Below are 12,448 nucleotides of genomic sequence, written 5' to 3' on the forward strand. Positions count from 1 at the left end.
ACGCAGAGCCATCTCAGGCTCTGAGCTAACGTAACTGCGGTTTAATAGTCCGGTGCGGCTTATAGTCCGGTGCGGCTTGTATATGGGATTTTCCCTAAATTTGGCTGGTGCGGCTTATATTCAGGTGCGGCTTATAGTCCGGAAATTACGGTATATAAGCTGTCGTTTCTTGTCACTCTGGAAGCCAGACTGGGTTTCCATACATGAAACGGGTTCCTTTACACACGCCACCGTAAAATAGGAATATAAAATCTGCACTTCTCTGTAGTAGTCTTAGGAGTCTTGTTTAATATAATGTTTTAGAATCCGCAGCAGCAGTCTACCAAACAGACGCGTTTAGTCGCTTCGCGCACCATTGTGAGCTTGTAGATCGGCTATTTTCACTATTACTAATATTTGTTCTAATTTATGGATTCTTTTTAGATTTTTCTTTCATTTCTTCACGACATTACTGAAAATAACTTTGGATTTTGTCATTAAATTCATGAAAAGTTTAGGCTTTTTCTGAATGTTTTTTGAAAATGTTTTGAAATAATAATAATTAAAAACCAAATGTAGGAAACAAAAAACAAGGGGACCCATAAAAATGTGTCCACGACCCACAAACAGGTCCTGACCCACTGTTTGAGAAACCACAGTATACACATGGAGATCAAGATCAACAAATAAATTACACCCAAATATATGCCCTAAATAAATGCCCTCTCTCCTCCTAGCAGAGATGAGCATGGACCCATCCGGAGGCTTCCAGGGAGCGAAGCTTCGCTCCAAGCCCCAGCTCGGTGCCTTGTCGTCAGGCAACAACCCCCAGGGCTCCGGGCCCTCGGCCACAGGCTTCCCCAGGAGAGGGATGCCTCTACCGCCGGGCAGGGAGGCTCGAGACCCCCCGACACCTGTGGTTAGGGACCCCAGAGACACGCCGCAGCCTGGCTATCTGGATGAGCTGGAGAAGGAGAGGTGAGCTTCACGCTGGGCCAGACCTACGCTGTAGACAGTACCGCCCAAGGAAATGACGTTGACGCTTTACAAATCTGTTTACATTCTCCGTGGATGAAACAAGAAAAATATCGTATCCAGGGCAAATACATCTGATGGATGTTCCGGCCTGACACCTGCTTTAGGCTTTTCTCTTTGCAGATGAGTAAGACTGGGACCGAAATTCCAATGGTTCGGCCCATTCGCCCACTGTTTTGCTGCCCCTCTCTTCCTTTTTTTTTTACCAACTTTTTTTGTTTTTGTTTTTAAGAAACCCAACAGACATTACAGGGTAAAAAAAAACATGATGTGTAATTGTGTATATATATATATATATATCGCACAATACATTTCTTTTTTACAAAACAATTAAATGGAAACCAAAACTAATCATGACTGTTATTGGACGCTCTCTAAACTCAGAAGGGAGGACAAATCTCAATCTCTTATCAATCTCTGATGCAGAAGTGCAGGTCCAAGAGAAGAACTCCATTATGTTCAACCTAATGGAGTTCTGATTTAACCTTCTGTGCCGTAGTAAGTAAAGCTTGGATCGAATCCGTCCTCCAATCTCAGAACCTCATAGAAGGACAGCTTCCAACGACGGATACTGAGGTTATGAGGAGGTTTCCATCTCAGTACCACCATCCTCTTTGCTGCCGTTAAACTGGCCAATAACACTCTTCTTATGAAGTGCTAGGTTTAGAGATGAATCATCATTTAGTAACAGAATGTGTGGCAAACAAGGTATTTGTCTCAGTTATGTCAGACAGGAATAATGCAACCTTGGCCCAAAAAGCTAGTGCTCTTGGACAGTCCCACATCATGTGTACGAATGTTCCCACGAATCCCACTAATGAACATAGAGGACTTTGTACTATTTTGATTTGGCAGAGTTCCCTGGGTGTTGAATAAAATCTTTGCCTCCCTCTTCCTAATGGGCTATAAGCACACATGCCATTTTGGAAATAACTTGGGCCCCTTCCTTAATTCCTTCACAGTTGTTACTGATGATTCTAGTGAAGGCTCTGTTCCATTCTGGTCAAACAGAGTCAGGGTGCTGCTATTGTGCATGTTGGCTCACTGAAACCCTCTGCTACACCAGTGGGTCTCAAAGTGTCCTTGAGTGGGTTCCAAATGACCCCACACGTGTGTGTGTAACTCTTAGAGTCTACAAATGGAACCATTTGGTTCCATTTGTACACTCAGACTTATGGGGTTCCTTGAAATTAAAAACGTTTGTGAACCACTGCACACTAAATGGAACAGAGCCTTAATTACTAGTATCATCGGTAACACCTGTGAAGTAAGTAGGGAAGCGGAAGTTCCATGAAATACATGGCAGTGGATGGGACAAGCTCATGAAACACTATTTATGAACCATTGACCATTTGTTATATACTCGGTTCAGGAATATAAAAGAAGACATATCACATGTTGTTTTCTTATCACTTGCTTTTCGATGTGCACTACATCATTTTATTGAGGCATCTAAACAGGTATAGTTTCTGTCTCTGAGGTATCGCGAGATTTGGTTGCCAGACAGGAAACGGTGGATTGGCACGTTCAGAAACTAGTTTGTGCTTTTTAGATACCTCTATAAAATTACACAGTGTACACATCGGAAAGCAACACAGCAGACAATAATGTGCTATGTCTTCTTTTATATTCCTGAGCCGATTATATGACAAAGGTCTCAATGTTTCATAAATAGTGTTTGTTCATGAGCTGGTCCAGCCGGCTCCATTCACTGCCATGTATTTCATCGAACTTCCGGTACGAGGTTCAGGTTTGTCACAGAGAGCGTCATGGCGCAGCCCAGTCACGTGACCATGATTTATCCTTCTGTAAGCTGTTATTCTGTGTGCATAGAGTCCATTGGCTAACATCTGTGTCTGTATGCGGCCCCCCCCATCCCCCAGGTCGCTGCTATTGGCCGAGTTGGACAAGGAGGAGAAAGAGAAGGATTGGTATTATGCTCAACTGCAGAACCTCACCAAGAGGATTGACAGTCTCCCTTTGACGGAGAACGTACGTCACAATTATTACATGACCAAATATTTCAAATATTTCAAATCGCAATTATTTGAGATAATCAATCATAATTATTTTGTCATTGTTTCCATGTTGAAACATTTTCATACATTACAAAAGCAGAAATCCTTTCTTGTCTCCCTTCCTCTTCTCCTCTGCTCTCCTCTCTCCCCCTTATCTCTTCTCCTCCTTTCTTCTCCTCTCCTTTCCTCTCCTCCTCGTTACTCCATCAGTTCTCCATGCAGACGGACATGACTCGCCGGCAGCTGGAGTTCGAAGCGCGGCAGCTCCGTGCTGCCATGGAGGAGGAGCTGGGTACCTGTCAGGACATGGAGAAGAGAGGACAGGTAGGAGAAGAGGGCTTCATTTCGTCGACTGAAACTAGGCTATGATGAGTATAGCTAAATATAGCGCCAATTTTGTCAACAAAGACAATATGGATTTAGTTTATCAAAAAGAGAAAAACCTTCCAAGGAAGGGACTGCACACTCCAGGGAACAGAGTTTAGTTCAGTAGAACTAAAGGTCCTTACAGACTGCTGCTTTTTCAGAAAAATAAAAACTCAGAAAACCTTGGAAAAAAACGCAGCAGTCTGCAAGGTTTAGACGAGTCATTTTATGCTTGGTTGCATGTGGGTGTCTATGCGCTGCCTACGGAACTCGCCTATTGGCTCGTTCCTGCAGCAACGCAGGCGTGCCTTTAATGACTGTAAAGCACACCCTCTCGTGTAATATTGCTTACAACACTTGCCTATGTTCTTTGTATTATTGTTTAATCTTGTGTACTTTTGTGTATTCTGATCTACCTTCATCTGTGTTTGTGCACTCATGTACTGTAATCTACATGTGTGTACGCTCACATGCTTTTGTGCCATTTTGTTTGCTCTTGTGTACATTTGTTACTCATGTGTGCTGAACCGCACTCCCATACCCCACCGCCAGGCCCGAGTTGCTCGCATCCAACACATCGAGAAAGAACTCCGGCAACATCGACAAGAGGTAATACTGGGCAGAATGAGCGAGAGAATGAGGACTAGGGCAAAACTGAGAATAATTGAGAGAGTGGAAGATTGAGAGAATGTGAAAGAGAGAGAGATTAGAGTACCGAAGTCCTGACGTCACTCGTTCATCTCCTGGGTCGTGGAGGTTTTTCTCTATGGAGAATAACATTCGGTCATCTTAATATCATCTCATATAAGCATCATGGTCCAAAAATAAACTGTCTCTGCGATATTGTCGGGGAGGTGGCTCTGTCACTCATATTTGATACAGTATGTTCCTAGTGAAAATGTAACTAATTTGGCGGCAGTAACATTAGCGGGTTTTGTTTTATGAGTGAAATCACCGGGATCATTCGTTTATTTTTGGAACACATTTTTGGAACACAGTTCATGCAATATACCGGTAAGAAAAGTCTGTGGGAATTCAGAATGGGGCAAAAAAACATGACCCAGGTAGGATGTGTAAATTATGTCAGACTTCGGTGCTCTATAGTGTGAAGTGATGATTTTCGACTAATACTGACAAAAAATGTTCGTCGTCTACCTGTTTTCAATGATAACTAAATGAAAAGTAAGCTATGATGACTAAAGCGAAGACTAAATATTGACAATTAATTAATTAATGAATTGACAACGTTAACAAATAAAAACTAGACTAAAATGTTAGCAAGGGACTAATGGAAAAGAGATCCAGTATAAGTCATTTTACACTTGGTTGCATGCTGAAAATAGCTGATCTACAAGCTCACAACGCGTCGCAGCGCGCTGCGTTGTAAGATTGTAGATTGTCTATTTTTAAGTGTAAAATCAGTCATTACGATGGCATCAAGGCCCGCCAAATTACACTAAAACATTCCAGGTGACTAAAATCTGACTAAAACTAAATGAAAACTATTCAAGGGACTATGACTAAAATCAACTCTCTCTCTCCATCTATTTTCCAGTCTCCTTCCAGTGCTACTCTACAGGTTGACGGAGTGAATGCAGACTCTCAGGTAAGATCATAGATCACTGCTATGCAAGGAAAATGTTTTTTGTACAGGATCATACTGGAAAGTCCTATCAATCTACTATATACTAGGTGCGTTTTGCATGGACAGGGAGACCCTCTCTACTAGGAGCGTTTTGCATGGACAGGGAGACCCTCTGGAAGCTACCTGCTGCGTTATTCAATTAGCCCTTCGCTAAGTCCCTCACCAGCTCAGTGGCCTTGTGGTTAGAGTGTCCGCCCTGAGACTGGGAGGTCAGGGTTCAATCCCCTGCCGGGTCATACCAAAGACTATAAAAATGGGTCCCAGTGCCTCCCTGCTTGACACTAAGCATCAAGGGTTGGATTGGGGGTATTTCCCTGCGACTTGCCTGCGTCATGTCCAGGGGGTGTACTTGTACATCAATCTGCCTCACGCTACAGAAACAGGAGATAGGCTCCTGCCCTATGGGCTACTTACTTACTTAAGTCCCTCCCCGACCTGTCCTTGTCCAATAGGCCCGTTAGCAGTGAGGATACATGGCAAGCTGTCCTTCTCCCCCATAGAGATGCATATTAAATGACGGGATTTCTCCATATAAATAATGGATAATTTCAGTAGCAAAACCTTCATAGCAAAATGCCGATGCACACCTCAATAGGCTGGTGCGTAGGGCAATAGAGCATATAATGAAAAGGGTATCTTTGAAAGACAAAGAAGAGGTCCTGCACACTGTCAGACACTTGCCAAAAAAAGTTGCTCTTCATTTTGTCGCCGTTTCGGGCGCTTAGAACTTCATCAGGACAGACAATGATTGTCTGTCCTGATGAAGGTCTTTCAAAGATACCCTTTTCATTAGTAGCAAAACTTTATAAATCTAGTCAACCAGGCCTGGAGTAGACTTTATTTCAATAAACTAGAAATACGAGGAAATGACAGTGTGAGAAACAGTATCCAACAATCAACTTTTAACGACCGGCGAGAGTTTTCACGTTGCACGGTAAGACTATGGTCATTAGTATTATTGCCATCACCTGGGAGACTCAGTCGTGTAGCTTTCCCGACGATAAGCTGTGTACTGTATGTGTTCAACAACACAGCCATGCAAAATAACACTGACAGCTATAAGGTGACGAAAGCTTGCCCAGCTTAGCAACGGTTGCTAAACTATTTGGATTGGCATTGGAACAATCACTTTTTGGGGTGGGATTTAAGGAAGGGCTAATTGTGACCAATATCCGACAATTCAGCGTTCATTTCAGGACATTTTAAAATGTCTGTTATGCTTTCTGTCCGTCCAGGTTGCTGGCAGCCGATTGGAGCATGAGCCGTCAAACGAGATCAGCTGTGTGGGGGGTTACCCCGCCCCCCGGCGACTCACCAGTCACCTGGGAACCAAGGTGATCATTGTAAATGTAAACCCTAGCAGGCTTCTAGCTTTTACCACCAACAGCCCCATCTAGTGTCTGAATTGTGTACGCCAGGACTGCCACACATTCATTTTCTATTGTGAACACCTTTATTTTGAAAGCCGTTTCACTCAGAAACCGAGAGTCAAGTCAATAATCGTTATGTAACGGGTCCCGCGAATGTTATTTCATTCTCCCAAAACCATCAGAAATGAGGCTCAAATCAAGCTTATTTTGAGCCAAAAAGAAGAATCCGAGATATTACGATTCTAAAAACTGCGTCCCCAAAGACTGCATATTTAAGCCAGTGGAATTGTGACTTCACTTTTTCTTTTTTTTTTATTACACCCGAACCACTGTTACGAGCGCATAAAGAACACAGTTGTGAACTGTAATCAATTAATATTAAAATAGGCATCAAAAGGCGTTTGTTTTGACCAGGAGGCGTCAAAAGGCGATCTTTGTTGTACATGTCTACTATTACTATTACTATAGTAGTAGAAGTACTACTACTACTAATAATAATAATGTGTTACCAGGTTGAGATGGTGTACAGTCTGTTGTCCATGTTGGGGACACATGACAAGGACGACATGTCTCGCACTCTGCTGGCGATGTCCTCGTCCCAGGACTCGTGCATCGCCATGAGACAGTCAGGATGTCTCCCGCTGCTCATTCAGCTCCTCCACGGCAACGACAAGGACTCCCTGTTGCTAGGTAACGATCCATTTACAGCAATGCTAATGATATAATCAGCCAGCATGATTGCGGGAGAAACGGGTGTGCGCCTTTTCTCTCTCTCTCGTCTCCGACGCATTGAGAGCGTGTAGATTTCTTTGTATTATGTAGGAATAGAAAATGGGATTTTTACTCGAGTCGTGACCCATAACAATTGGTCATTGACCCACAAATGAGTCCCGACCCACTGTTTTAACGGTGCCTTAACCCATTCTGACCGGGCACCCATTTTGGTGTCAGCATCATGTTATGCTTTAGCTATTTAAAAATAGCAGATCTACAAGCTCGTATCGCGCCACCGAGTGGCGCGATACGAGCTTGTAGGTCTGCTATTTTTGAAAAAAATCGAAGAGCGACTGACATTTTTAGAATCTGATCTCAGGTCAGAATGGGTTCATCAGACCAGTGTATGTCCGGCGGAAACCTCGTATGAATCTGATCTCAGGTCAGAATGGGTTAAAGTGTGTAAATCTAGCCTGGCTTGGCCAGCGTGGAGTCACTGAAGCTTTCTCCCCGCATATGAGTCTGGACTTCGGCCCATAAGCAGCATGAAAAGTGGGCGTTAGTAGTTGCCTTGACAGACAGACCCATCTGGCCAATCAGAGTAACACACAGTGTGCTAGTCTGCTCCTCATGCATGAAAGATACCACGCTAAAAACAACAAGGTCTGTTTAGTATTTACTTTCTACGTGAGCGAGATATGTGGGACATATATGTCAGAGTCTATAATCTGAAATGACTGCTGGTCTTATCGTTTCTGTGGAAACCTTTAAAACGTGTTGCGTTGAGGGCAGCCATTATTGTTTTGAAAGTACTGCCAGCATGAATGTTACGTCACCATATACACATGAACCAATCAGAGGCTGCTTTTCACTGTTGTACGGAGAAGCCGTTGAAACGCAGTCACTGATTGGCCCTGATCATTTTCTGATTTCTCCAGCTTCCGCATGCTCTCTGCCGAAGTCCAGACTCATATGCGGGGAGAAAGTGGGGAATCCCCCCCCCCCCCCCCCCATTTTGAAAGTGAATTTCAGGTCCCCACCTAACCAAGCCACCTTGTCCTTGTCCAATCAAGGTAATTCCAGAGGAAGCAAGGAGGCGCGTGCGCGCGCCAGCGCCGCGCTCCACAACATCGTGCACAGCCGTCCGGAGGACAAGCGCGGCCGGAGGGAGATCCGCGTGCTGCATCTCCTGGAGCAGATCCGCGTCTACTGTGAGGCGTGTTGGGCCTGGCAGGACGCCCACGAACAGGGCCTGGACCAGGACCACAACCCTAGTGAGTTCCATCAATTCAGAGTTTTTATGAATATTTTTGACCTTTCCGATCGCTAGTACAGCTCTGTGACCCTCGATAGAACACGGGCGATTTATTACTTTCGGTTCAGACATGACAACAACAGCTCTTCTTCTCTGCTTATTTCGTCCATTTCTCTGGCACTTTCTACCTACCGCCCCCATATGGTAACCGGTGTCTAAAGTGTGCCATGATTGAGTCCTTTTTCCACCACTGTCTGTTTGTCTGTCCTCTTTCAGTGCCGTCTCCGGTGGACCACCAAATCTGTCCGGCAGTGTGTGTCCTCATGAAGTTGTCGTTTGACGAGGAACACCGGCACGCCATGAACGAACTGGGTACGATGTTACAATTATTACATAATCGCCTAATCGCAGTTATTTGAGATAATCACAGTTAATTTCGCATAATCGCCTGCCATTTTCCGCTATTTTGAATTTTTTGGGCAAGACAATAATATTACATGTGTCAGTGATTTCTTTGTATTTGTGTCGTAAGTGTAAAATCAGCCATTACGACGTCATCAAGGCCCGTCAAAATACATTTTAGTCGACTAAATCAACTGTAGATTTAGTCAACTAAAATCTTATATTTAGTCGACTAAAACATCCCATGTCACTAAAATGTGACAAACTAAATTAACCCATTCTGAACGGGAACCCATTTTGGTGTTAGCATCATGACGTGCTTTACCTATTGAAAAATAGCAGATCTACAAGCTCGTATCGCGCCACTCGGTGGCGCGATATGAGCTTGTAGGTCTGCTATTTTTGAAAAATCGAAGAACGACTGACATTTTTTAGAATCTGATCTCAGGTCAGAATGGGTTAATCAGACCACTGTGTGTCCAGTGGAAACCTCGTATGAATCTGATCTCAGGTCAGAATGGGTTAAAACTATTCAAGAGACCTGTATGACTAAAACTGAAATCAAAATGTCCTGTCTAAATCAACACTGCTTGACCGTACCTTCTCCCCCCACCCCCCCCCCCCTGTCCCATTGATCCTCAGGCGGTCTGCAGGCCATCGGCGAGCTGCTCCACGTGGACTGTGAGATCTACGGACTGACCAGCGAGCACTACAACATCACGCTGCGCCGATACGCAGGCATGGCGCTGACCAACCTCACCTTCGGGGACGTGGCGAACAAGGTTGTAGTCCTATTCTGCTCGGAGATCTATCTCAAGGGTTCTCAAACGTTTTGGGCCACGACCCCTCAAAATAGTCATATTTGAACTGGGGACAACCCCCCCACACACACACAGACCCACCCTGACAAGCACTTGGAACTGTAGGCATTCTTACATTTAGTTTGACTCGTTTCCACAGATAAATATTGTCAAATTAACCAAACTGCACGTCAACAGCGCTATGAGCTTGTAGATCGGCTATTTTCGCAAAGTCTGCCTCTTTTCTTACGTAATATTTGACAATTCGGCCAATTTGGTATTGAAACGTTTGTAAAAGTTCTTAAATTCTCACTTTTAGAAATGTGCAGATACCCTGTATACACTTATACTGTATATTGTTTTGTTAACGGTTGAGTGAGAAAACAATGTCATCTGGGGACCTCCCAACATAATTTGGGGACCCCCAGTTTGGGAGCCACTGATCTGCCTGAGCCGTGCATCCATCCATCTAGCTAGCTTATCCATCTGTCTAACCTGTGGTTTTTGTTCTGCTTTCTTCCCATCAGGCCACACTGTGCTCCATGAAGGCATGCATGCGTGCGATGGTCGCTCAGCTCAAGTCGGAGAGCGAAGATCTGCAACAGGTACTCTATGCACCAGGCTAATGGAGCCTAATAATCTAACCCATTGAGACCAAGATCAAAAACACTTCCATAGAAGACACACTGACTTCTATGGAATCCAGATGACTGAGAACCTGAATCCATGTGTGTGCTGCAGGTTATCGCCAGTGTCCTGAGGAACCTGTCCTGGCGAGCCGACGTCAACTCCAAGAAGACGCTGAGAGAAGTCGGCAGCGTACGTGCGCTGATGGAGTGTGCCCTGGAAGTCCAGAAGGTAGGAATGTGACCCAAGCCCCCAGTAAGGCTATCCGATGTTGAAGATGCCACTACCTACGGGCGAAATGTGGAATTGCAGCACTTTAATGGAGGTGGACGGACGTTCATGAGTCTATGACGTCATGTGCGGAAGTTTAGCCTAGCCCCGGGGCTAGGCTAAACTTCCGCTCGCTCGAGCCATTGAGTTATAATTATACTTCCGGGTGCTTCAAAACGCCACTGAGCAACTTCCACTGAAATTAATAGCTTGGGGGTGGGGCTAGCGCTCCGGTTCGGTCTCTATCCTTTATAGCTCTGGGCTGACCACGGGAGACAAAACTTGGACAGAGAAGAGAGGTCACACAGCTCGCAGTCACGATGCAAATATACTTTATCTTGGAGTACCAACCTTTCGACAAAAAATGCCTTCTTCAGAGTATCTATTCTTCTTCTTATTAGTATTACTCTTATTATTATCATCATCATCATCATCATCGTCATAATAATACAGAACTGTTACTATCTTGGGTATATTGTATTGCTGATGTTGAAGTCTTGCAGAACATTGTCACACAACATCTCACTGCATGTACGTGTAACAAAACATCAGAAATCAATACAAACGAAATAAATAAAAAGGCAGGGAGTACCTCAGTCTCTTTTGCAAGTAGCAGTAGATATTACATTTGTATGAAGTGGCTAATCCTAAGCAGCTCCCAAACTGGTATTCTTAATGTGTCCACAGAAAAACAGCATTTTAACACTTTCTGTTCTCTTTTTATTTTTAAAGAATCTTCCTTCATAGAAAATAATAGCCAATGATCATTATTTAGGAGGAAATAGGATGATGGCATTCCTCCAGGCCCTGTAAACACTTTCAGACCGTACAAATTGGATCTTGTGAGATGGACATCACTGCCGGTTTCCGTGGCGGGCAGGCTTAACACGATTTAAATGACAGCGTTGCCTCATATGCTGTGTCTGTTTCCAATTATTCCTTTACTTCTACCTAAATCTATGTTCCGATATCTTGACAGTCACATCTCTTTATTTTGGTGGAACATATCCAACCCATGATGATCTTCTAAAAGAACCCTTCTAGAACTGGTCAGCAAATATAGCTGATATACTTACTGGATCTCCTTTAAAAAATACAATAAAAGCCCCACCTGGGCTCTTATGGAGAATTGGAGATGCTGTCTAATGCCAATATTTATCCAACCTCCATTCCATATTGAGTTCTGCACTACCCAGGGAAACTATCAAATGAGGATAATCCTGTGTAAAAAAACCATTTTACTTAATTTCAATACTACATGTGGCCATTTACACATGACTAGACATGGCACATAGTCATCTTTATATTTTATCTGGTATGGGAATAATGTTATTGAATGGCAAAGCAGAGGAAGCCTGTATCTCCATATACAGTATATTGTATTGTTTGTTAATACAGTAACCTCTGCAGATTGTTCTTTTCATTATTTTGACCGTATATGCTCCCAAAGTGAGAGAAACCGTCAAAATGTATGACCTGTATCAGGTGCCACTTTGAAGCCAGCCACATTTGGCCATGTTTTGTAGCTTCATTCCTCTTATAAGCCTGAATCATTTCATAAATCAAATCAAAGAAGTGTGATTCTTTATTCCATCACAAAAACTGAGATATAAGCCTATCCCCCCCTTTTTTATATATATAGAATTCACTCTTCTACCTTTTTCCTAAATTCTATATCAAATCTGGTAATTCGGCCTGGGTGAGGTTTCACTTCCACTCAAAACAGGCAGGTGTACTGTACATAAAGGTTTTTTTTTACTGTCTACACTGCCCTCTGAAGGCTGATCACAGTAACTACATTTTAGAGTATACCTGCTATGCTATTTTTGTGGTATGAATTAGCATTGTTATATAATATTAGCCACACGTTTAGTTACTATAATCTAAAAGAAGCACATGTTACTGTTTTTGTTGCTGTTTAATTCTATTTAATTTCAGCCTTTATTTAATTCTCAGAAAACACACTG

At 43.4% G+C, this 12,448-nt stretch overlaps 1 protein-coding gene across 1 annotated transcript in view; it reads left to right on the plus strand.

Moving 5' to 3' along the window:
• Window positions 1-12,448, plus strand: part of apc (APC regulator of WNT signaling pathway) — a 49,113-nt gene that overhangs the window by 22,818 nt on the left and 13,847 nt on the right. The window contains exons 4-15 of the mRNA XM_083793378.1: window positions 717-957; window positions 2,898-3,006; window positions 3,243-3,356; window positions 3,951-4,007; window positions 4,954-5,004; window positions 6,279-6,377; window positions 6,926-7,103; window positions 8,201-8,401; window positions 8,659-8,754; window positions 9,427-9,566; window positions 10,112-10,189; window positions 10,326-10,442. Coding sequence (XP_083649504.1) covers window positions 717-957; window positions 2,898-3,006; window positions 3,243-3,356; window positions 3,951-4,007; window positions 4,954-5,004; window positions 6,279-6,377; window positions 6,926-7,103; window positions 8,201-8,401; window positions 8,659-8,754; window positions 9,427-9,566; window positions 10,112-10,189; window positions 10,326-10,442 — 1,481 coding nt within the window. The remainder of the gene's footprint in view (window positions 1-716; window positions 958-2,897; window positions 3,007-3,242; window positions 3,357-3,950; window positions 4,008-4,953; window positions 5,005-6,278; window positions 6,378-6,925; window positions 7,104-8,200; window positions 8,402-8,658; window positions 8,755-9,426; window positions 9,567-10,111; window positions 10,190-10,325; window positions 10,443-12,448) is intronic.

The sequence above is a fragment of the Protomyctophum parallelum genome, assembly GCF_964188405.1.
Source record: "Protomyctophum parallelum genome assembly, chromosome: 21".
NCBI classification, from domain to species: domain Eukaryota; kingdom Metazoa; phylum Chordata; class Actinopteri; order Myctophiformes; family Myctophidae; genus Protomyctophum; species Protomyctophum parallelum.